Genomic DNA, 21,039 nt, shown 5'->3' on the forward strand with positions numbered 1-21,039 from the left:
TGCTAGTAGTTCTTCAGTAAGGAATTTCCTCACCGGCAAATTCCTCAGTGAAGAATTCATAAAAATCGCCTATTCACCCCCCTCTAGTCGATATAACGCACTTTCATATTGCTACGTTCCCCAACAGCAATCGGTGCCACCAAAGCGAGGTTTTGCCCTAACATTGCATATCAATCGCTCCAGATGTTTCCATTTGGTCCCAATGAGACCTTCAATGTTCATATCTTTTACACAAGTCGGTACCACCGAGATTTTTGATCGGTGCCACCGAGTTGGGTCAAATGTGTGTAACGGTTGGATTTCGTGCGGAGGCTATATATACCCCTCCACCCCCTCTTACCTAGTGAGAGAGCCATCAAAACATGACTACACTTCACCGTTTATTTTCTGAGAGAGAACCACGTATTCATGTGTTGAGATCAAGAGATTCCATTCCAACCATTTGAACCTTGATTTCTAGCCTCCCCCAAATTGCTTTCCACTCAAATCCTTCTTTCACCATAGCCAAATCAGCGAGGGAGAGTTGAGTGTTGGGGAGACTATCATTTGAAGCACAAGAGCAAAGAGTTCATCATCTACACACAATCTATTACCTTTTGAAGAGTGGTGTCTCCTAGATTGGTTAGGTGTCGCTTGGGAGCCTCCGACATGCAACTGTTACCCTCCGTGGGTTGAAGTCTCCATCAACGTGGACATATGATAGCACCACCTATTGGAAGCACGCAAAAACCTCCACGTCTCCATTGCGTTTGCTCATTCCAATTCCCATCTCTTTTACATTCTTACACTTGCATGCTTTACTCTTCCGTTGCCTATACTCATGCCATGCTTGTGTAAAATGTATTGTGTGCTCTTTAACATGTGCTAAACTCAACCTTAACTTGAAGAATTGTAAAAACTGCTACTTTTACTTGTTAAGGGTCTAATCATATAACACCCCCAAGGGTTAACTACAATGACCACATCCTAATCATGCCATGCCATCTAATTTTTACTAAACCAAAATGCTACTAGTCTAAAACCAAACTTAAATTTAAGTTCAAAATAAATCAAATTATTATCTCTTCAAATACGAAAAGTAAAGTGTTCATATTTTTGTAAATAATCAGTAGGTAATTGTCATGAAGGAATCAACATTAATTGAAATATTTAAATGAACTTAATTAGTTAAAATAGTGCCAAAATATCAATATTTAAGCCGTTTTCGTTTAATAAAAATTCAAATGAAAACATTTTGTCTCCAAACTTTTTCTGGTAGTGCTAAATATTGCTTGGTAGTTATTGAACCAAGTCTCATATTTTGCAAAAGTGAATTGGTGGCCAGACATTTTACAAAATAAAAGAGAATTAAAAGGGCAGCAAATAAAAAGAGAAAATAAAAAAAGACCCTATACACTATGGCCCAACCGCGCTACAGGCTGGCCCGGCCAGCGAACGCCGGCCTTTCCCCTACCTCTCACCAGCGACAGGGAAAGGCCGACGCCATGGCCAGCGCCCGAACCCCCCTCGCCATTGTTGCACCGTGGAGTGGATAAGACCACTCCCGACCGTCTCTCTCCCCCACGAACCCTAGTTCCTCACTCCCCCCTCCCTCGCATCGCTTCTTTCTTCCCCGCGCAAAGCAGACGCTGCCGTCGCCATGGCACTGCCGTAGGCGTAGCCCCCGGCCTCCCCTCGCCAAGCCAGCATGACCAGGAGGTACCCTCGCGGTCGTCTTCGCCTTCTCCGCCACTGGACCGAGGCCGAGGTGCCTCTCGAAAGTGAAAAAAAAGATGTGTTTCTTTGATTCCGCGAGAGACATGGCCTGGCTCTCGAAAACGGGAAAAACACGTTTTTTTTCAGTGAGAGGCACAGTTTTGCTTCCGCGAGAGGCACGGCTGTCCGTGCCGGGCTCGCGTCCGACGAAAAAACCGTGCCCCTCGCAAATAAAAAAAATGCATTTTCATTTTTTCCTTCCGTTAGAGGCACGACTTTGCTTTCGTGAGGGGCACAAATTTCTTCTGTGAGAGGCACGGCTGCCTCTCGAAAACGAAAAAACATATTTTCTTTTTTTTCTCCTTCCGCGAGAGGCACATATTTGCTTCTACGAGAGGCACGGTCGTGCCTATTGAAAACGAAAAAAATGTGTTTCCTTTTTTTTTTCCTTTCGTGAGAGCCACAGTTTTGCTTCCGCGAGAGGCAAGGATTTGCTTCCGCAAGAGACACAGCCGTGCCTCTCGGAAACGCCTTTCGAAAAGGAAAAGAAATGTGCTCCCAGTTCTGTTTTTTGTCCAGTTTTCGTGAAAAAAAGTTCGTCAAACCAATCAATCTAGTTTTGAAGATCTTGACGCGAGAAATCCAATGATGAAAACAATTTGAGATTTAGACACACAATTTAAGAGATAAATGTTTTGAATAAACGGATCTACGAAAAAAAGGAAAACTGCCTGTTATGACAAGTGATGCACATGCCGCGTGCCATTTGTCGCAATTGAGGCAGAGTGAAAATTAGTGAAAATGATAGTGCTCTGATTTCGTTTCGCCGGCCTATGTGTGTATTTGGAGAGGATACCGGGCCCAAAGTCCCAATACTAAACTCCGACCCGGTTGGTTTGGTCTCCAGGCCTGTTCAAAACACGGTACCCCGCGTCACGAATGCACGAAGTCCGGCCACTGTCCGGCAGTCACCACCCCCGCCGCATGCCGCCGCTGCCGCCTCTGCCCCTAGCGCTACACCGCGCGTTCTCCCTGCTCAACCGACTCGATTCCCCGCGCCACCTCCTGCAGGCGCACGCCTTCCTCCTCCCCCGCGGCGGCCACCGCAACGCGCGACTCCTCTCGGCGCTCCTCCTCGCCTCTCTCCGCCTCCCTCTCCGTCCCCACGCCCTCGCGCTCCTCCGCCGAACACACCCCTCCGTGTCCCTCAACGCTGCCGCCCGGATTCCCCACCTGCGTGGCACTCTCGGCCCGCAGCTCCACTCCGTTGTCGTCCGTGCCGGGCTCGCCTCCGACGCGCACGTCTCGGCCAGCTTCATCCAGGCCTACTTCTCCTGTGCCTGCGCAGCCTCCGCACGCAGTGTGTTCGATGAAACGGTCCACAAGGACATCTTTTGCTGGAACGTCACCATCTCGGGGTATGTCAAGTCCGGGGACCTGGTCTGTGCGCGTGAGCTGTTCGATGTTATGCCACAGAGGAACGTCGTGTCGTGGACGACCTTGATCGGAGCATATGCGCAGATGAAACGGCCAGCAGAGGCAGTTGAGGTGTTCCGGAGGATGCAGGTTGAGGAGGGCATCGAGCCTGATGGGATAGCAATGCTGTCGGTGTTGTCGGCTTGTGGGGATCTCGGAGCGGTTGATTTGGGGGAATGGGTGCACAGGTTCGTGGTGAAGCGGGGGTTATGCTGGCATATACCGCTGATGAACGCCATAATTGACATGTACCTCAAATGCGGGTGTGTTGCCAAGGCGGTGGAGGTGTTTGAGGGTATGGGGCAGAAGAGCATTGTGACTTGGACGACGTTGATCGCTGGATTTGCTTTGCATGGCCTTGGTTTGGAAGCTGTTGATATGTTCCGCCGGATGGAAAGGGAGAATGTGGCACCAAATGACATTACTTTTCTTGCCATCCTGTCAGCATGTAGCCACATTGGACTGACTGATTTGGGTCGCTGGTATTTCCAAATCATGGTATCTCAGTACAGGATTAAGCCACGAGTTGAACATTATGGATGCATGGTCGATTTACTTGGCCGTGCTGGTTGTTTGATGGAAGCTCGAGACTTAGTTAAGGACATGCCTTTCAAGGCAAATGCAGCAATATGGGGGGCTCTTCTTGCCGCTGCTCGGACCCATGGTGATGCTGACCTTGGGGAACAAGCCCTGTTGCATCTAATTGAGCTTGAGCCTCACAATAGTGGGAACTATATTCTCCTGTCAAACATTTATGCAGAACAGGAGAGGTGGGATGAAGTGAGAAAACTTCGGAAGGCAATGAGAGACGGGGGCTTAAGAAATGTACCAGGGGCAAGTTCTATTGAAGTTGATGGTGTGGTTCATGAGTTCACTTCCAGAGATGGATCACATCCTTGCTTACATAAGATACGTAAAGTATTGTGTGAGATCACCGCTGACATGAAATCCATTGGTTATGTCGCCGTGCTCCCTGAAGCACCGCATGATATTGAAGAAGGGTAAGACTGTAAGAGCATTAAGTAAGAGCATTCTTCGAAGAGTATATCGGTTTGTGTGTACGAAAGGTCCAAATTCAGATAGCTGATCCTTGATGGTGTAATCGTTGGCTTGTTATATGAGAGATTTGTTCTCATGATGCGAACTAACCAAGCCTGTGAGCTTTGGCTACAGGTAAGGGTAAGGGTATCATCTATTAACTAACAAGAGCCCCTTACCTGCTGTTAAGTGATCAGTTGTTTCCCTTGGCTTTGAATTTTAGCTAAGAATATGTAGCATAGTACCTTAAGTTACTGTTCTGGCCTTATGGCATGCATTACTTTGACATGTAACTAAATCAGCTAGCTAAATACGACCACTGAATTAATATAGTGCAGTTTCATCTGTACACACTTTAACAGTTGCTGTTTCAGGATATGTCAAATTTCTCATTCATAGTTTGTTCACTCAAACACTTTTTTTTACAACTTCCACTATATTCCTAGAACAATCCATCTGGCATCAAACCAACTGTTGCAGCAATGCAGCATCAGATCAGCAATTCACCTGCTGCAGTGACAAACCGGCAGTACAATTCCTAAAGTAGTGTACTCTCAAAAGTGAGTACTACCTCTTAAAATGACGACATTACAGTTACTTCAAAGTATCAAGCTTTGAAAGAACTCGTGCTCTAATCCAAGGTTGACAATGCCTAATCCTAGACGAACACAGCCCCATGCTGTTTGGAGAGCTTGAAAGAACTTTTTCAGTTTTCCTGTGCAAAACAATAAAATAAGTAAACATATAGCCTCTGTAGGGACTATATGTACATTGAAAGAAGTGCAGAAGTGGAAATTTAGGCCACTAAAATTAATAAACATTTATGCTAATTGTGCAGTTTGTGTTATATAATAATATGGTAACATCACAAAGATTTACATCATTACTTCTGTTAAGGCGACAACAACACAGTTAGCTTTTGTAGTATAACCTAACTGTATCCCATCACTGTTTTCTTAGTTATTATGTATAAACTACTCCCTCCATGGAACGGAGGGAGTATTATCCTCTTAGGACTTGATTTTGCTGAATTCACTGTTCTTCCTTCACAGGAAAGTCTAAACAACATCCTTAGATAGCAATCATAAAGTCTCGTGTTAATTTGAATTTCTTTCTATTATTGTCCATAACTCAAGCTCCAGAAGGCTTATTCTAGTTTCACTCTGGGATGGTGACTCTGTAGCTCAGTTATTTGTTTGAACAGTGAACAGTGAAGCTCACAACTTTGCCATAGGTTTTTTCAACAGTCCACTATCTAGCAGCAGTTGCATTAAACCACACATGGTCTATGAGTTTTTTTTTAAGTTTGTCTTAGTGATGATCTTCTTTGATTTATTTTGCCTTCGCTGCGCTCGAGTACTTTTGCAGTAAAAGTACTATAAGAACCATATTACCATCTGCAGGTTTCGCTGTGTTTCCTCAATCTGCCTTATCATTGCTAAATGAAGATGGTGGGTATGAGGGAGAAAACAGTTCTAGACCACACATAATTTAATTTAAACCATCTGCAGGTGTTTGTAATCACTTGAATAGATGTGAACGCAGCAAAGTTTGTTTATGTTAATGCATATGAAAGCGTTAAGTGACTGGAGTTTTGATCTTTTTGCCCACTTTTGTTTTCTAAATAATCTACTTCTGTATATGCATACTCTAATTTTGTTTATGCCAAGCCATTCTCCTATGTTGATTCCAAGTTTATAAGATATAACATCAACCGATCCAGATATCACTGGATGTATAATGCCCTTTTGTCGCCAAATAAATTATTCCCAAAGCACATTCTCCAATGGTAGACAACATTACCTATGCTGTGTTCCTCTTCCTGGGGCCTGATTTCAGGACTTGTATCGAGATCAGATTCTGGCAGCTTTAGCATGCAACCATCCAGCTTTTCTTGAAGAGATCTTCTGGATCTCCCCTGATATGCAAGATTTTCATTCATATGTTTCTTTGTCTCGTTGGTTCTGCAATGTTCTCTTGATGGAGGACTGTATAATTCTGCTGTGGCGAAATGATTAACTGCCTTGGGTCGCTTTATATCCTTTGCATCGAGTGGTGGGGGTTGTAGGGTTAGTTCACTTTTTTCGTCCTGTGCTTGCTTACAACTTTTAGTCCCTTCAATCTTAATTGGTGAAGGAATATTGAAAGTTTCTTCTTCAGTTACATTGGGAACAGTTACAACCCTTTTGCTTTGGCATGTGTCAGCACTTTGAAGTATTTGTTGGTGGATCCAATTATCAATGTCTATAATACTCCTTTCTTCAGTTTTGTTCTGCATATTCTCTGATTCTGTAAGTTGCCATTCTTTGAAGGAAATGACTTGACCCTGTGATGGTTTCTCATGTTCTGAGAAAATCACCTGTTTGATCTCGTACTCTGATGCATCTTGGCTACATTGAGTCCCATCTAGTATGCTCGGTGTCCAATTCATGTCACTTGTCATGGAGATACTGCACTCAGAACTGCATTCTGACTGCCAAGTATCGGCATTTACTGGAAATCTTACAGATTCTGCATATACAGAAGAAGGCCTTCTCTTTGGTGGCATTGGTGGTTTCATCCTGTTAATACTGGGAACATTGTTGTTTAAACCTATCCTGTGCTGGCTAGCAGCAGTTGGCTTCATGAACCTTGGTAACCCACGCGGAACTTCTCTATGATTCTTCAGACTTCTTACATTCTTTGACATGTCAATCTTCAGTTCCTGAGTGGACGGATGTGAAGTTGCAAAATTTGTGCTAGCAGATGTTTGAGGCCCTCTCAAATGTTCCACTGTATCCTCGAGCTTCTTAATTTCTCTTCTAATATTGTCACATTCTTGTTCCAAATTACTGACCGTCTGTTCTAACTCCTTTAAGAAATCTTCCTTCCTTGTTTTTACCTCCTGATTGATATCAAAATATTATTTACCTTGTAGCAAGAGTGTTATCAAGTAGATAAAAACTTTGACCCATATCTAAAATTGTTGGGTTACTCATGGTGTGTGCATGAATGCATACCATTGTGTTAATTTCTGGAATGTTCATTAATTTGGCAGATCTAAATGAGTCTCATATCAGCTGAGTTGTCATTTTATCAATCGAAATGTTTGGCATTAGCTTTGAATTGACTAAACCACGCAATATTTGACCCATAGGCTCATAGAAATGATGAATACCGTTATCATTTTCTTGGATGTATATTCATGTTAGTGATAATTGCAAAAACTTACTGGCGATTCTTCACTTTCTAGACGGATACTTCTCACTCTTGTTGCAAAACCCAAGGTACAAACGGTCTCGCACAAATCATTCTCATTTGGTCTAATATGGACAAGCATCAATGTTTTGGACTCGCATCCTGTGAACATGAATACAGCATGGTGAGCTACACGAAATCTAAGTTTATAAAACAAGAAAGTTAAAAACTTCCTCCAGAACATTCAGTGAGGCTCTGTTTACCTAGAGAATCTCTCAGAACTTGTGTAAGCTTACTATTCCTGCAAAATCAAAGAAGTGGAAGGTATCACTGTCTTCAACTTTAATGGTAAAATAACAATGATTTGTGCCAACTGTCAAACATGAGCATGGTGAATTTCACATACCTGTAAGGTACATGAGGTTTTTTAGTCTGTAGTGCATCAATCACATCCCCTAGGGCTGACAATGACAAATTTATGGCTTTGCCTTCCTTCAGCCTTTTACCAGTTGCTTTGGTCTTTACAAGTCTCTCACTTCCACCTAGATCAATCATCCATATTTTGTTTCTTGCTTTTTTTCTCTCAGGTGCATCAAAGGAGGTCAATGAAATGCGAATCAAACTGTTGCATAAATGAATACAAAAGAATATAAGCTTCAGGTTAGCAATCCATCCGCCCTGTTCTCTTTCTAAAATGAGTCATTTCTCTTTACACAAGCATAGGAGGGTTTAGTGAGAATTTGTTCTCCACTTCTGATTCAGGACCTCTTTTAGCCAGGTGCAACCATGGTTAATGTCTTCTCAATTGTTATGAAATAAGGCATGCTTTCTTCAATAAAATAAATAAATACGTTTTTTTACCAATAAGTACATAAATACGTTACCAGTGAGATCTACTTGATGTAGAATTAGCCATAGTGGAAGCTGTTGATCTAAGACGGGTCCCCACACCATATAATCTTTTCACTTCTTGAAAATTATTCACGGTAACTGCCACTAGATTTTCAATCTCAATGGCACCATCAGGATCCGTTTTAATAGAGAGGCTGTATGCAGAGATGCATTAAATAATTTTCTACATAGAAAGAAAGAAACTGACAAGGTGTGAAGATATACAGAAATTAGTTAACCTCCACTATCGGAAAACATAGGAACTACCCAAACAATTCATGTAGATGATGTACGATTCTCTTTCTCTTCCCTAAATAAAATGATTCCGTTTCCTAGGAAATGACTATCTTTCATTTTGATCCCCAATGGCTCTCTATCATTTTGATCTTTAATAATGGCATAAAAAAGTAAAAGTTGGATTCTCCACACATATTTCTTGATTGACTATATATTTATGGTTTTTACAGTGTTCAAGAAATCATGATAACATTCATATGTTGGCTCTGTTACACCATTATGCAGGGTAGGATAGGAACAAAACAAGTAAGCACTCACGTGACAATATTAATTGATCTAAACAATACCACATTGACATGAGATATATCTTCTTAAGTTCATATATTTACATGAGGCCCTTTTAATATTTGAGCCAGATGGCTAAGCGGTCCCCCCCGCTCCCTCCCTCCTCCCGGGTCGCCCCGCTCGTGACCAGGAGGAAACCCTAGCCGCCGCCGACGGGGTCCCCCGCCTTCTCCTCCTCCACCTCGCCGCCGCCAGAGGGCGCGGCCAGGCGAAGCCTGGTCGGCGCCGGCGCGCGCCGGCGGGGAGATTTCGCCCCTTCGCTCGGCGGGCTCGGTGCAGGATGAGGCGGCTGGGCCGGGTTGTCGCGCTAGCGGCAGGCGCGGCAATGCGGTGGCGCGCTGGAACCGACCGATGGTGGCGGGGCTGCGGCGTGGCGGGCGGCGTGCTGGAGGTGCGTGCCTAGGGGCCAGTTCTGGTCGCGGCTCCGCCAGATCTGGCCCTCCGGGTGGCGGGGGCCGGGGGCGGTGCTGGTCACGGGCGCCGGCCCCTGCCTTGTCTTCCGGCTGGTGGGGGTGGCACCGTGACGTTGGTGGTCGACCCTCTCGCCTGCTGCTCGGCTGGGGGTTGTGGCGGACGGTGGCGGCCTGTTGGTGGACGTCGGCGGCTCGGCGGGTGCCGTTGGCCGGCCGGTGGTGGTGGGCCGCACCCGGGAGGGAGGCAGAGGCCTCCTGGTCCCTGTCCCCGGTGTCGTGGTGTGGTGGCTCCGGCGAGGACGAGGCCGACACCTGCGGAGAGGTCGAGGCCGGCGACTGCGGCGAGGTCGAGGCCCGCGGCTGCTTGCAACCCTCTCCCCTACCTGGATCTGGCCGGCTGGGCCATCTTCCCGCCAAGGGTTCGTTTTGGGGTGAAGGAAGTCCCTTTTACCTCTCATCGGTCGGTTACGTCCATTAGCCGTCGTGGTGGTTGCGGAGGGGTCATGGATGCCGGGGCGGCGGCCTCGGTGGTGGTAGTCGCGCTGCTTGTGGGTGAGGTGCGCGACTCAGGTGTGGGCTGGTTGCTATGGCCGCTCGGGCGGCGTGGCGGCCGGTGCTTCGGCGAGCGGTGGCGTTTCGAAGGTGGAGCGTGCGTGCCAGGGGCGATCCCCTGCTCGGCTTCGGTCGGGCCGCGGCGTCCGTGGGTGTCGTCTCCTTCCTGAAGGCGTCGTCGTGGCTACTCTTCCCCTTCGAATGACCCAGGTGAAAGCCATGATCCTTTGGATCCGGCGGCGACGGCGCTCCGGTGTCGTTCCCCTTCTTGAAGGCGCCGTCTTGGAGGCCTACATTCGCCGAGCTCAGCCTTGTCTTTCCGTGACAGTCTGTCATGGTGGACTACTCCGACTACTTCAAGCTCTGCCCTTATTGCTCATTTGTTGTATGCTTGGAGTGTTGGGGTGTTGTGGCTGTTCCTGTACCTTCTGTATCCGGCCTTGGGTGTGTTGTGTGGTGGTGTGGTGTGGTGTTGTGTGGTTTCCGTTGTCTGTATCGGTGATCGTTGCTTTATACTCCCTCCGTTCCAAAATAGATGACCCAATTCTGTACTAACTTTGTACTTAAGTTAGTACAAAGTTGAGTCATCTATTTTGGAACTGAGGGAGTAATATAAAGTAGGGGGAAACCCTCTTTCGGTAATATTTGAGCCAAGAACCTACACAGGCATTCCTGTTTGATCTGGAAAGCATAGTGCCCCAGTCGATACCTGACAGCCTCATACCTATGCAAAGACATGCTACCCAAAATTTTGCAAAATATTGACAACTCAACAGAGCAAGCTCTCGTGTCATTATATTGGAAATAAGGGTACAACTTATCCAGAAATGGCATCCAACATGATTGGAATGGTGTCCAACACCTCCTTAAAATATCATGAAATAACTATAATACATTTTAGTTATATGGATTTAACATAATTAGACAACAGGCACCCAACTGACAGTTGTTACTTGTGCATTGCTGTTACTACATCACAGTCAGGATTCGGGAGCTGGCTCCAACTTTCATTGTCTTCTATTTGTTACAAGTGGGAGTTCAGAACCAGCATATCTTGATATTTAGTATTCCCTCTGTAAAGAAATATAAGAGCATTTTTATCACTATTTTAGTGATCTAAACGCTCTTATATTTATTTCTTTACGGAGGGAGTAATATGTATCTTTAGCTGTTTTGGTAATAAACCATACTGTAAAAGAAACCCTGTTATTTGAAAGCAGTCCATTCTCCTTCTATCAAGTTTAGGAAATTACCTCGGAACATTCTTTAACCCATTGGTCTTGCTTCCTGGAACTAGTAGATCTCGTAGGTTTCCCATATATATCTCGAGCATGCTGAAAGTGAACTGAAATCTGCTGTTGCTCTCTGAAGCTCGATCAAACAGTACTTGAATCCCGCGTGGTATGACACCCAAATCTTTAGGCTTGCCTTCCTAATTCATATGGTAATGAATTGTAAGTAAACATTAGCCTTTCAGTCTGTCTGGGGTGTTTGAACTGTGAACTTTTTGTTTATTTTTGTGTGCGGAAAGAGGGAGGGAAAGTGGTGGATGAAGTACATCTTACCATTGTATAAGTTTTTCCACTACCTGTCTGACCATAGGCAAATATGCAAACGTTGTAGCCATCTATAGCTGATTTTATCACTGGTTCGACTTCAGAAAATACATCACCTGGAGAATCAAACTATCTTCAGTAGACTTGAATTCAAACAATCAAGAAAGGAAGATTCTTATTAAAAATCTGATGAAATACCTTGTGTTGAGCATGGGTCGAAAACCTTATCGAACTTGTATTGCTTTGTCTTGGTTTCAGCAACTTTTAAGAAAACATTACTCTCATCAAGGGTGAACATGGTTCTGGAGCTGTAACTTTCTTCATGGTTGAAAGGCCTCATACGACAGAACACCCTTATACTTCCTGGGGAATAAGGCATGATAATTAACAGATAAGCAAACCCATTTTTCTTTCTTGAAATATACTGATCAAACACAATTAAATTCCTGGGAGTAGTAAACTTGACAAAAGTTCTACCTTTCAAGTCCAAATAGTTATTTAGTGACTCTCTCTTCTGCAGTGTTTTCTGCTTTAGTTGGGCACCCAGTGAAACCATTTCATCTGTTATACGATAAAAGAAAAACAATAATAGTTTCAGAAGTGCCTGGAGGTTTTGAGGGCAAGAACTAGAAGTGCATACCTTGAATTTTCGCAACTTTAATGTCTAATTCTGTGTCATGACACTCAAATACATTTTGAGCATCCTCTTCCATTACTTTCTGTGGTTTGGTTGGTGTCAACTCCTTGAGGATGTGGGACACTGATTCAATCCAACCGGGTGTGAGGTACTTGTTGAACCCCTTGAGGGATGACAATGTATCCGGTAGACTCTGCATGGTTTTCCCTGACTGCCCATCCATGTATGTTGCCTAGCAAGTTATCACCAAGAAGCAGGATTGATGATGGCTATCCTGCTGCTCCTGTTTCATTCTTTGCTGGTGATACCGCCTGCCATTTGGAATGAGATTCTCAAATTTAATAGAAAAGAAAACAGAGTGACGTTGTGTCAAAGTCAGATGCAGTTCAAACTAGACGGTTTCAGCAAGCCGAGTCTACCACATGTAGCTGACATCCAAGGCCTCTTGTATTATTTTCTAATCATTTTTCTGACCAAGTATTTTGTTGCAGCTAGACTCGAGAAGCATGCGAAAAGAATGATGCGGAGAAATTTCAAGACACCACATCTATAGACCATATGAACGAGACATTGGTAGTTCATACCTGCACTTCCATACCGCGTCAAATGCCTAGAGTGTGCAAGAGCAAAGGGAGTTGCCTTCAGCGGAGGAGCCCATACATTGCTTAAATCCTTGTTGGAGTTCCCAGGTCTCTATCACTTTTCAAGGAAAAGGTCAGTTCTACTTCAGAGCCGCCAACTACTACATTTCCTAGGTTAGATGAAACAGAGACCATCATCATGAAGCAAGGCAAAAGAAAGAATACATTGCTTATTCTTGCAGAGTGATTCAAGTGTCAAAGAAGGTTTCCAAGCATTGGAAGAGAGGAAACTTTGCAATACCTCAATTCCTCAACTAGCTCTTTCCCTCCAAGGCAGTCTATCGCCGTGTCACTATCAAAGATGACAGCGCCCAACTACAAACCAGTGACTGCAATTCTACATCAGCATATGCAAGTATGTTCTGGTTGTTTCAGCATTTTGAACCTTGGCAGTAGAGTCCGCCATAGCTGCCACCTCCATAGAAGTTCCTGCAGCTAATAGATCAGTCAAGAGGACTCGGAGGTTGGAGATAACATAACCATGGGGCTTCTGCTTCAACTGGCTAAACAAAGCATATGCACCATACCTGGGATCTTTTGGTCAAGGGAGCTCAAATCCAGTCAAAACTGATAGCAGCTCAGTAGCGCCCGCTCTGTGTGCGTTTGAGTGTCTGCTTCAGAGAGAAATGGAGAGGCAGGGGAGGGAGAGGAACAGACAGAGAGACCGAGACAGAGGGAGAGAGGTGATGGTGATTAAAGCCCTGTTCGGATTCACTCGGCTCCACGGCTGCGACTCCCGGAGCGGAGGGAGCGGCAGTGGAATCCTACGGAGTGGCTCGGAACCAGCTCCTAGCACGGAGCGGAGTTTTGAAACTGGCGAGATACCGAACAGGCCTTAAGTATGACAGATTCTGTGCTCTGGCGTATGGCGACAATATTTAATGGGTGGATGTTGTTTGGCAAATGAAATAATCACTCCTGTTCTGCTGTCATCGAGGAGCTCACCCACCATGTGCCATGCTGAGCTTTTCAGAGAGGCAGCAGCAGGTGGGTCTGCGCCTCAAAAATGCTGGGGTTCTCATCAATCTTGTGATCATCGCTCAAAACAAAAGGCCATGCTAGTATTTATCCGCGAGCTCGTACTACTGTGCTCGCAGCAGCACTATTCCTGATCATGTCAGCAGGAACTGAACTGATAGTGTGGTGCGTTCTGGCATTGGTTCATCCACGAGATGCTCCCAGTCTTTGCTGATGACCACGTACGTTCATCATATACATGTACTAGTTTTTTTTTGACCCCCTTTGGATGGTATCATTGAACACTAGTCATTGGAGATTCCCTAGTCAGCTTCACCAGTCCGTAGAGCCAGTCTTCTCTTATCTGGTTGTGATCATAAAATGACCTTGTACTGTACATTTCCGGTGCCTTCCATGGACCGTAGAGTAGAAATGAAGCAGCTAGCTATGAATGTCTTGCAATATAATTCTTGTGTGCAGCTAGGTGTCTGCTAATAAAAAATAACCTAGTGAGGCAATTACAATTTATATTATTTTCAAGACAATCCAGTGAGGCAATCAAGCAAGGACAGACATGATTGTGCTGATATGTGGGTCTCAACAGGGAAATCTCACCGGTGAGGCAGCGACCAACTGTGGACTAATAAATCAAGGGCCCACCACTCTTTTGGAGAGCTTTAGAGCTTGTCACCATCCTTAATTACTAAGGAATTGTACCTTCGAGTACGCTTTGCTGTCCAACACAAAAGGAGAGGAGACATTACTGTGCAGAACCGACTACATATACTGGTAAGCAAAGCACACTAGTACTCTCTGAAAGTTTCCCCAACTATGTAAGGGCTTGTTATTTGTTTTGTTTATGCAGATTGCATGTCTGTGGCTGATCAAAGCTCGGCCATTTCTGGGCACAGAAAACTGATAAATGAGAGTAGTACCAAGGATATCTTTACAGATCCGGGGAGATAAGATGAACTGGAGCCATGGCCATAAGAATCGTATGATCATGAGTACAGTACTTGTCTACACCCCTATGCATGGCCCAGAGTCTTCCTGGTTCCCTTGTCTCTCGCTGGCAAGCACGTTTTGAGCCCCCAAGTGAGTAAAGACATGACCAGTTTTTTTGGTTCTTTAAAAAAAAAAGGAAGGGGAAAGACATGAACATGTTGATGGCCACATGTGGGATGGAGGATATGGTACCAAAATTTTAAGCGGAATATGCCACCAAAATCAATGGACATCGGACAAATAGCAAAAGAATGACCTTTAAGGAAAATCCAAGTGACTTATTGAGGTCATACCATGTCTATAAAACAATAACATCAAGTATACAAGAATTGGAAGGTAAAAAAAAATGTCAGCACCAGCCCCAGGCTCATTTGGTGACATATCGATAGTTAGAATATTATATGTTTTTGCTTCTTCTTTTTACATATTTCCAACCGATAGGCTGATATAACAAATACTCCTATATCAGTAGCATGCATCTTTCTCTCAACCACCTTGTTAGCCTCATCAATGGATCTCTTTGGACCTTGCTAGCCAGCGACAGTGGACCGAGGTGCATGCATATATGTTATGTGTGAATTGCAAGCACTTGGTGCCAGAGGTGCTTGCATTATAGTTTAAGATATGCATGCATGTTGTTGGAGGGGATTTGTGGCACGCAGGGGCGGGCCACCGACCCATTTTTTTCTTTTGATTTTCAATCTTTGATATCTTTTAACCAAAAGTCCAAATTAAGTTTTGTTTTCATATTCATGTTTTTAACACAGTACAATTGCAGATGCTCACATACACACACATACAGTTTCTTGTGACACGAGCTTTCAAATAAGATCCATTATTATTTTTTTAGATAAAAGGCGGAGGCCCGGCGTTAAGAATAAAACCCTTACAAAACAGCGGGAGATACAAGACACTCGGGAGCCAGCTAATTGAAATGCACAGGCGCAGAAGAACACCGATGCCATTCACCTATGTCGCGAATGTGCCAAAGGGGAGAGAGATCAAGGAAGGTGGCTCGCTGCCAGAGGAAATCCATTAGTCGTCAAGTCCCCGAGGTCACACACCATGGTCGCGCCAACTACCTCCGCCTCCGAAGAAGGCCTCCTGCCCTCTCGCATTGGCTCGTAGGTGCAACACCGTCGGCAGGCGGAGATGCTCCTCTAGAGCACGCGTGGACATGGACACGTTTTGATGAGTTTTTAAAACTTCTTTAAGCTTCAACCGTTGAAACTTGGTATGATCGAACTATAAAATCACAAGTTTTAGAAACTAAAACTTAAAACTTGGTGTGCGTGCGGAGTCCAACAACTTTGCGGATCGCGAGGCAATCGGGCGGCCGGGCATGGCTGGGCAGGCGTGTGCCCCTTTGAGTTTCTGCATCTTCTTGATATACTATATATTTAGTACTGGTTATTGATCAATAGGTTTAGAAATTTTGTTCTACTCCCCCCGTTTCTAAATATAAGACCTTTAGATATTTCAATACGGACTACATATGGATGTATAGACATATTTTAGAGTATATATTCATTCGTTTTGCTCCGTATGTAGTCCATATTGTAATATCTAAAAGGGCTTATATTTAGGAGCGGAGGGAGTACATGTAAGTAGCGTGTAACTTATTAGAATGAAGTGTCACTTAGGTAGAAGCTAATAAGTTGAATTAGTAGGCCAAGGTTAGCGTGAACATGCATATCACATTTACTGTCTACTACAACATCAAATTAGATAGCACGTCAATGTTCCTACAAACTAACTGTCACATAAAATTAGTTCAAGTTTGAAAAGTATTAGGCAACTTGCGGACAACGAAATATTTTCCACATATTATTTGAAACTTGAGTATAAATAACGAGCATATGAACATGTGATGGCAGTGGCGAATCCAGGACGAAAATGGAGGGTGGGCTCAAAGTTAGCGGCCGGAAAAACCAAAACGTTATTTTGCAGAAAAAACCATCTCGTAATTCTTTTGTCCAAATAGATATTCCCAAATTACTACTGGAAACATGCAGTATTACTGAAATGTTTCTGGAATTTTTGAAAAATAATAATTTGTGTACCAAATTTTGAATCTGCTTAGCCAAATATCCATAATTTCCTCGTCCATTTGTCTAAATGTTCTCTGGTTTTCCCAGAATACTAACGTAGTATTGACTGGAATTTTTGAAAAATATTAATTTTTGAATCTGCAGAGCTAAATAGCCATAAACTCCTAGTCCATTTGTCCAAATGTGCTCGAATTTTCGCACAATACCATTGAAAACATGTACTCCCTCCGTCCGAAAATACTTGTCATCAAAATAAATAAAAGGGGATGTATCTAGATATATTTTAGTTTTAGATACATCATTTTTTGTTCATTTTGATGACAAATATTTTCGGACGGAGGGAGTAGTATTTACTGTAATTTTTTGGGCTGGGCGCGACTCCGAGCTCCGGCAGTCCGCCGCCTCCGCCAGCTCCCTTCTCGTCTGGTCTGCCGCCGGCCAAGGCTAGGTGAGGACGCGGAGCGTGCAGCGGCTCGGTCCTGTGAAAGATGTGCTGCAGAACTGTTCTACACTATGGCCTAGGGCACTTAGCAGTTGGGCCGGCTATTGCCATATTGAGATGCTGTCCTGGGATGAAGTGTAGTAGTAGAATAATTCGTTTTTTTGGAGGGTAGGCTAGAGCCTGTTTAAGCCTGGCTACTGGACTCGCCACTGTGTGATGGTATAAGTATAATGTGGTCTCATACCACTTCTGAAGTAATAACATGTTTCTTGTGACGAGGGCTTTCAAACAAGATCCATTATAAATATGTTTTGACGAGTTTTTAAAACTTTTTTAAGTTTCAACTGCTAAAATTTGATACGATCGAACGACAAAACTGCAAGTTTCAGAAACTAAAACTTTAAATTTGGTGTGCCCTCGTGCAGAATCCAAGAACTTTGTGGATCGCTAGGCAATCGGGCGGCAGGGAAGGTACGTGCCTGTGAGTTTCCGCATGTTGTTGATACACAATATTTTTAATAGTGGTTACTATTCAATAGGTTTAGAGATTTTGTTCTATATATCAGTAGTGCGTAACTCATTGGATTGGAGTGTCACTTTAGGCAGAAGCTAAAAAGTTGAATTGGTAGGCTAAGGTTAGCGTGAACATGCATATCACATTTATTGTCTATTACAGCATCAAATTAGATAGCACGACATTGTTCCTACAAATTAACAGACACAAAATGGTTTGAATAGTATTAGGCAACTTGCGAACAACAAAATATTTTGCATCAGGCAACACCTATTGTTTGAAACTTGTGTATGAATAACGAGCATGTGAATATGTGATGGCATAAGTATAATGTGGTCTCATGCCACTTCAGATGTACGAGTACAACCCAAAAATAATAATCTAATAACGAGTAGGATAACCAAGAATGCTACTGTACATGTTAGGTTAAAAGAGGAAAAAGGAGATACCATAGGCCATAGATAGAACCAAAAGGGACAAACAAAATCCTTACAAGCCTATTATCAAACATCATTGAACATACGCTAACAAGCAAGCATTGCTTAACACCAACTCACGACAAGTGAATAAGTTCGAGTAACATCATACGGCACCAACCAGTTAGATAGAACATCCCTAAAGATTATCAGCGCTTCATAGAACTTTATGCATGTCATAAACAAAAAATATCACATGTATACCATGATCCTCCCCGATATAGCACAGATAGCGAGTTAGGTGACCATATCAAGAACAAACGTAGCAAGAAAAAAACAAAAGAAAGGTTAATTTACGCAATTATTTTTGTACAAACATTTATTGTGCTTGCGCCAGCGATACGTAGAGCGACATCAGCCTTCCGACGCCACCCGCCTCCCTTCCCTCTACCTTCTCTTTACATCACCGGATGATGACATCAGGCGAAGCAATAGCAAGAAAAAAAACAAAAAGGAAAGGTCAAATTGCACGTTTATTTTCGTATGATTGTCGGTTTTGCTCGCATGAACGATATGCAAAGTGAGTTCATCCTTCTACCGTCATCATCCTCCCTCCCCTCTCCCTTCTCTTCACATCGTCGGAGGAAGACGTCAGGCGAAGCAATTGCAAGAAAAAACAAAAAAGAACGGTTAATTACACAATTATTTTTGTATGAACGTCGGTTCTACTCGCCCGAGCGATATGTAGGGCGACCTAAGCCTTCCGCCGCCACCAACCTACCTTCCCTCTCCCTTTTCTTCACCATCGTCGGACATTGGGCGAAGCCTCATGCGGCAGATAGATGCGGTAGGGTTCTCTCCCCAATGAGCATATGATTTAGATCACCTGGACTTTCGTTTGGTGCGGTAGAGTGCAAGCATAGACTACACTGGCATGGCGTGAGAATGGCAGTCTTGTGGCTCTATTATTGCTTCCGACATCTTGGTAGCGGAGGTTGCAGGCCAGTGAAGTGAAAGCCATCAAATGTAGCTCTCTTCTCCGCGGCGGTAGTCCAAGCCGGCGACTTGTTTTCACTTCGATTTTCTTTGATCTTTGAGGATTGACGGATATGTGACATCGAGAAATCCCAACTTAGCGCCGGTTGATGCAGACAACAACGGTGCATGTGACTTGCTTCTCCTCCTTGGAGGCATTATCATGGCACTATTCATGCCCTCCTCGAGAAATGGGGTAAACACTAGGCCCGGTTCGTCGGGCTAGGCAACGGTGGTACCACGACATCATTCCCTCCTTGGAGGCATTGCCGGGTTGAATGTTGAGTACCTAGAGAGGCAACCAGAGTTGCCATGTCTCTCCGATGAGGCTTGGTGGTTGCTACTAAGGGCATGGGCCTCCTGGGCGTAATGTATGTTGTTGTCGGTGCCTTCTAAGCGGCATCTTCCTCGGGTCTTGTTTCCCACTCACTGACTCCTCCTAGGTGCTTGAGTGGAGAGTACATTGACCCGGCCTGCCCTGGAGTTATGGTCGTGATTTCTTAGGTGTCCAACATTGGTCGTGGCACGACCTTGATGATATCTCTCCCGCCCCTCACCATTCGTGGCTAGAGGTTGGACAAGGTGCGACGTCTGCCTGCCCGGCCCCTGCGGAGTCATGGGCTGCCCTCAGGACAGCCGCTAAAATGACGTGGACTGCTACATCATGGCGAGATGGAAGAGGCCATGGTAATTTTCAATCATGCAGGCCTCGGAGGGGAGAGTGCCGGATGGTGCTAGGAATTCCATGCTTGCGGCAAAAATTCAGGCGACGCAGGGGGATGATGAACCTTCTCCAACACCTCTTGTCCGCCCTTGATGCCACCGGTAGCGTCCTCCCACCGCCAATCCACGGGCACAACGCTGGCGCCTTCGAGTCCAACATTATCCACTTTACCCTCGAGCACCCTCGAAATCGGTTCGATCTCGTCGTCGTAGCTCTAGCAGCTTGCTGGTCTATTTTCACTACTTCCTGATCCTATGATACGTGGGCGTGATTCGCTAGGTATGTGGGTTAGGAGAGAGTTGATTTTATAAATCTCTTTCGACAGGTATCATGCATGGAGTGAAAACGGAATTTTCGAGGACTCGATGGATATCTTACGTGGGGGTGGAAATCAAGTTGGTTCACGTGGGTTATCGTACATGTAAAACCAATCTACTTTGTTTACGGCTTTTGTCTTCATGTTGCCTTTTCAGATTTGTTTCCACATATGAGTGGCATTGAGGGTAATTTTTGTCAGCTACACGAGATGGACGAAAAAAATTGAAGAAATGCGTTGTTCAATATTAGTAGGTATAGAAGATAGGCGCATGCCTTCGTTCTAAAAAACCACGGTCTAGTACATTGCCTCATTGTGCGCCGTGAGGCATCTAGCTTAGCACCAAGCTGGATAGGCTGATCCGGTGGACTAAGGATTGGCAATACTAATCCAAATCGTGCTACTCGATCCTATTCTCGAGCTCCCGGAGACTGACATGGCAGTGCTGAGGCGCCATACAAAGTGAAGTAGTTTTTTTTGGAAAGATCCAACATTTGCTGGTGTTTCATATCAAGTGAAGTAGTTGGGGCAGCTCCATTAACACCATATTGGGGTTCCCTAAGAAACATCATATTGGTGTGGATTGGGAAACTGTTGAAGATGTTATTTTTTTTAAACAAGTTGAAGATGTTGTTAGTCACTCTTGAAGCTCGAAGGTAAAGTCTCACAACTCAAATAACCAGAGAAGCTCAAGGCCTTTAACATAATGTACATCCCTGAATAGCAGTCAATTTTGTAAACTCCATCTTTTTCAAGAAAACATGAAGCTAACCGGTTGTAGCATATCCGAGCAATGCCTTTTATAAGGTAACGACGCAAAAACATCATTATACATATAAACATTGTCATAACTAATTCAGGTTAGATCTAGGGTTTTCACACCGGGGTTAAAAGATGGTTGAGTGGATATGGTGTTGATCT

General features: G+C 44.4%; 2 protein-coding genes across 5 annotated transcripts; one reads left to right on the forward strand and one right to left on the reverse strand.

Moving 5' to 3' along the window:
• Positions 1-2,660: 2,660 nt before the first annotated feature.
• LOC119275752 (pentatricopeptide repeat-containing protein At5g56310-like) lies at positions 2,661-4,459 on the forward strand. Its single transcript, XM_037556656.1, has one exon. It carries the CDS (start codon positions 2,680-2,682, stop codon positions 4,174-4,176), a length of 1,497 nt encoding a protein of 498 aa, XP_037412553.1. The 5' UTR covers positions 2,661-2,679; the 3' UTR covers positions 4,177-4,459.
• A 118-nt stretch (positions 4,460-4,577) lies between these two features.
• On the reverse strand, positions 4,578-13,956 carry LOC119275751 (kinesin-like protein KIN-14B). 4 transcript variants are annotated; one of them, XM_037556655.1, is made up of 14 exons: positions 13,186-13,956; positions 12,900-13,087; positions 12,602-12,710; positions 12,021-12,328; positions 11,858-11,941; positions 11,579-11,743; positions 11,390-11,496; positions 11,078-11,256; positions 8,271-8,432; positions 7,793-8,008; positions 7,650-7,687; positions 7,421-7,548; positions 6,013-7,093; positions 4,578-4,924 (listed from the first exon to the last, which is right to left on the reverse strand). In XM_037556655.1, the coding sequence occupies exons 4-14, from the start codon at positions 12,238-12,240 to the stop codon at positions 4,809-4,811; spliced, it is 2,496 nt and encodes an 831-aa protein (XP_037412552.1). In that variant the 5' UTR covers positions 12,241-12,328; positions 12,602-12,710; positions 12,900-13,087; positions 13,186-13,956; the 3' UTR covers positions 4,578-4,808. The 4 variants fall into 4 exon arrangements, with proteins under 4 accessions (XP_037412552.1, XP_037412548.1, XP_037412551.1 ...); XM_037556651.1 differs by having other exon boundaries at positions 12,602-12,716; XM_037556654.1 differs by having other exon boundaries at positions 12,602-12,768.
• Between the last annotated feature and the right edge of the window lie 7,083 nt (positions 13,957-21,039).

The sequence above is a fragment of the Triticum dicoccoides genome, chromosome 3B, assembly GCF_002162155.2.
Source record: "Triticum dicoccoides isolate Atlit2015 ecotype Zavitan chromosome 3B, WEW_v2.0, whole genome shotgun sequence".
Classification (NCBI taxonomy): Eukaryota; Viridiplantae; Streptophyta; class Magnoliopsida; order Poales; family Poaceae; genus Triticum; species Triticum dicoccoides.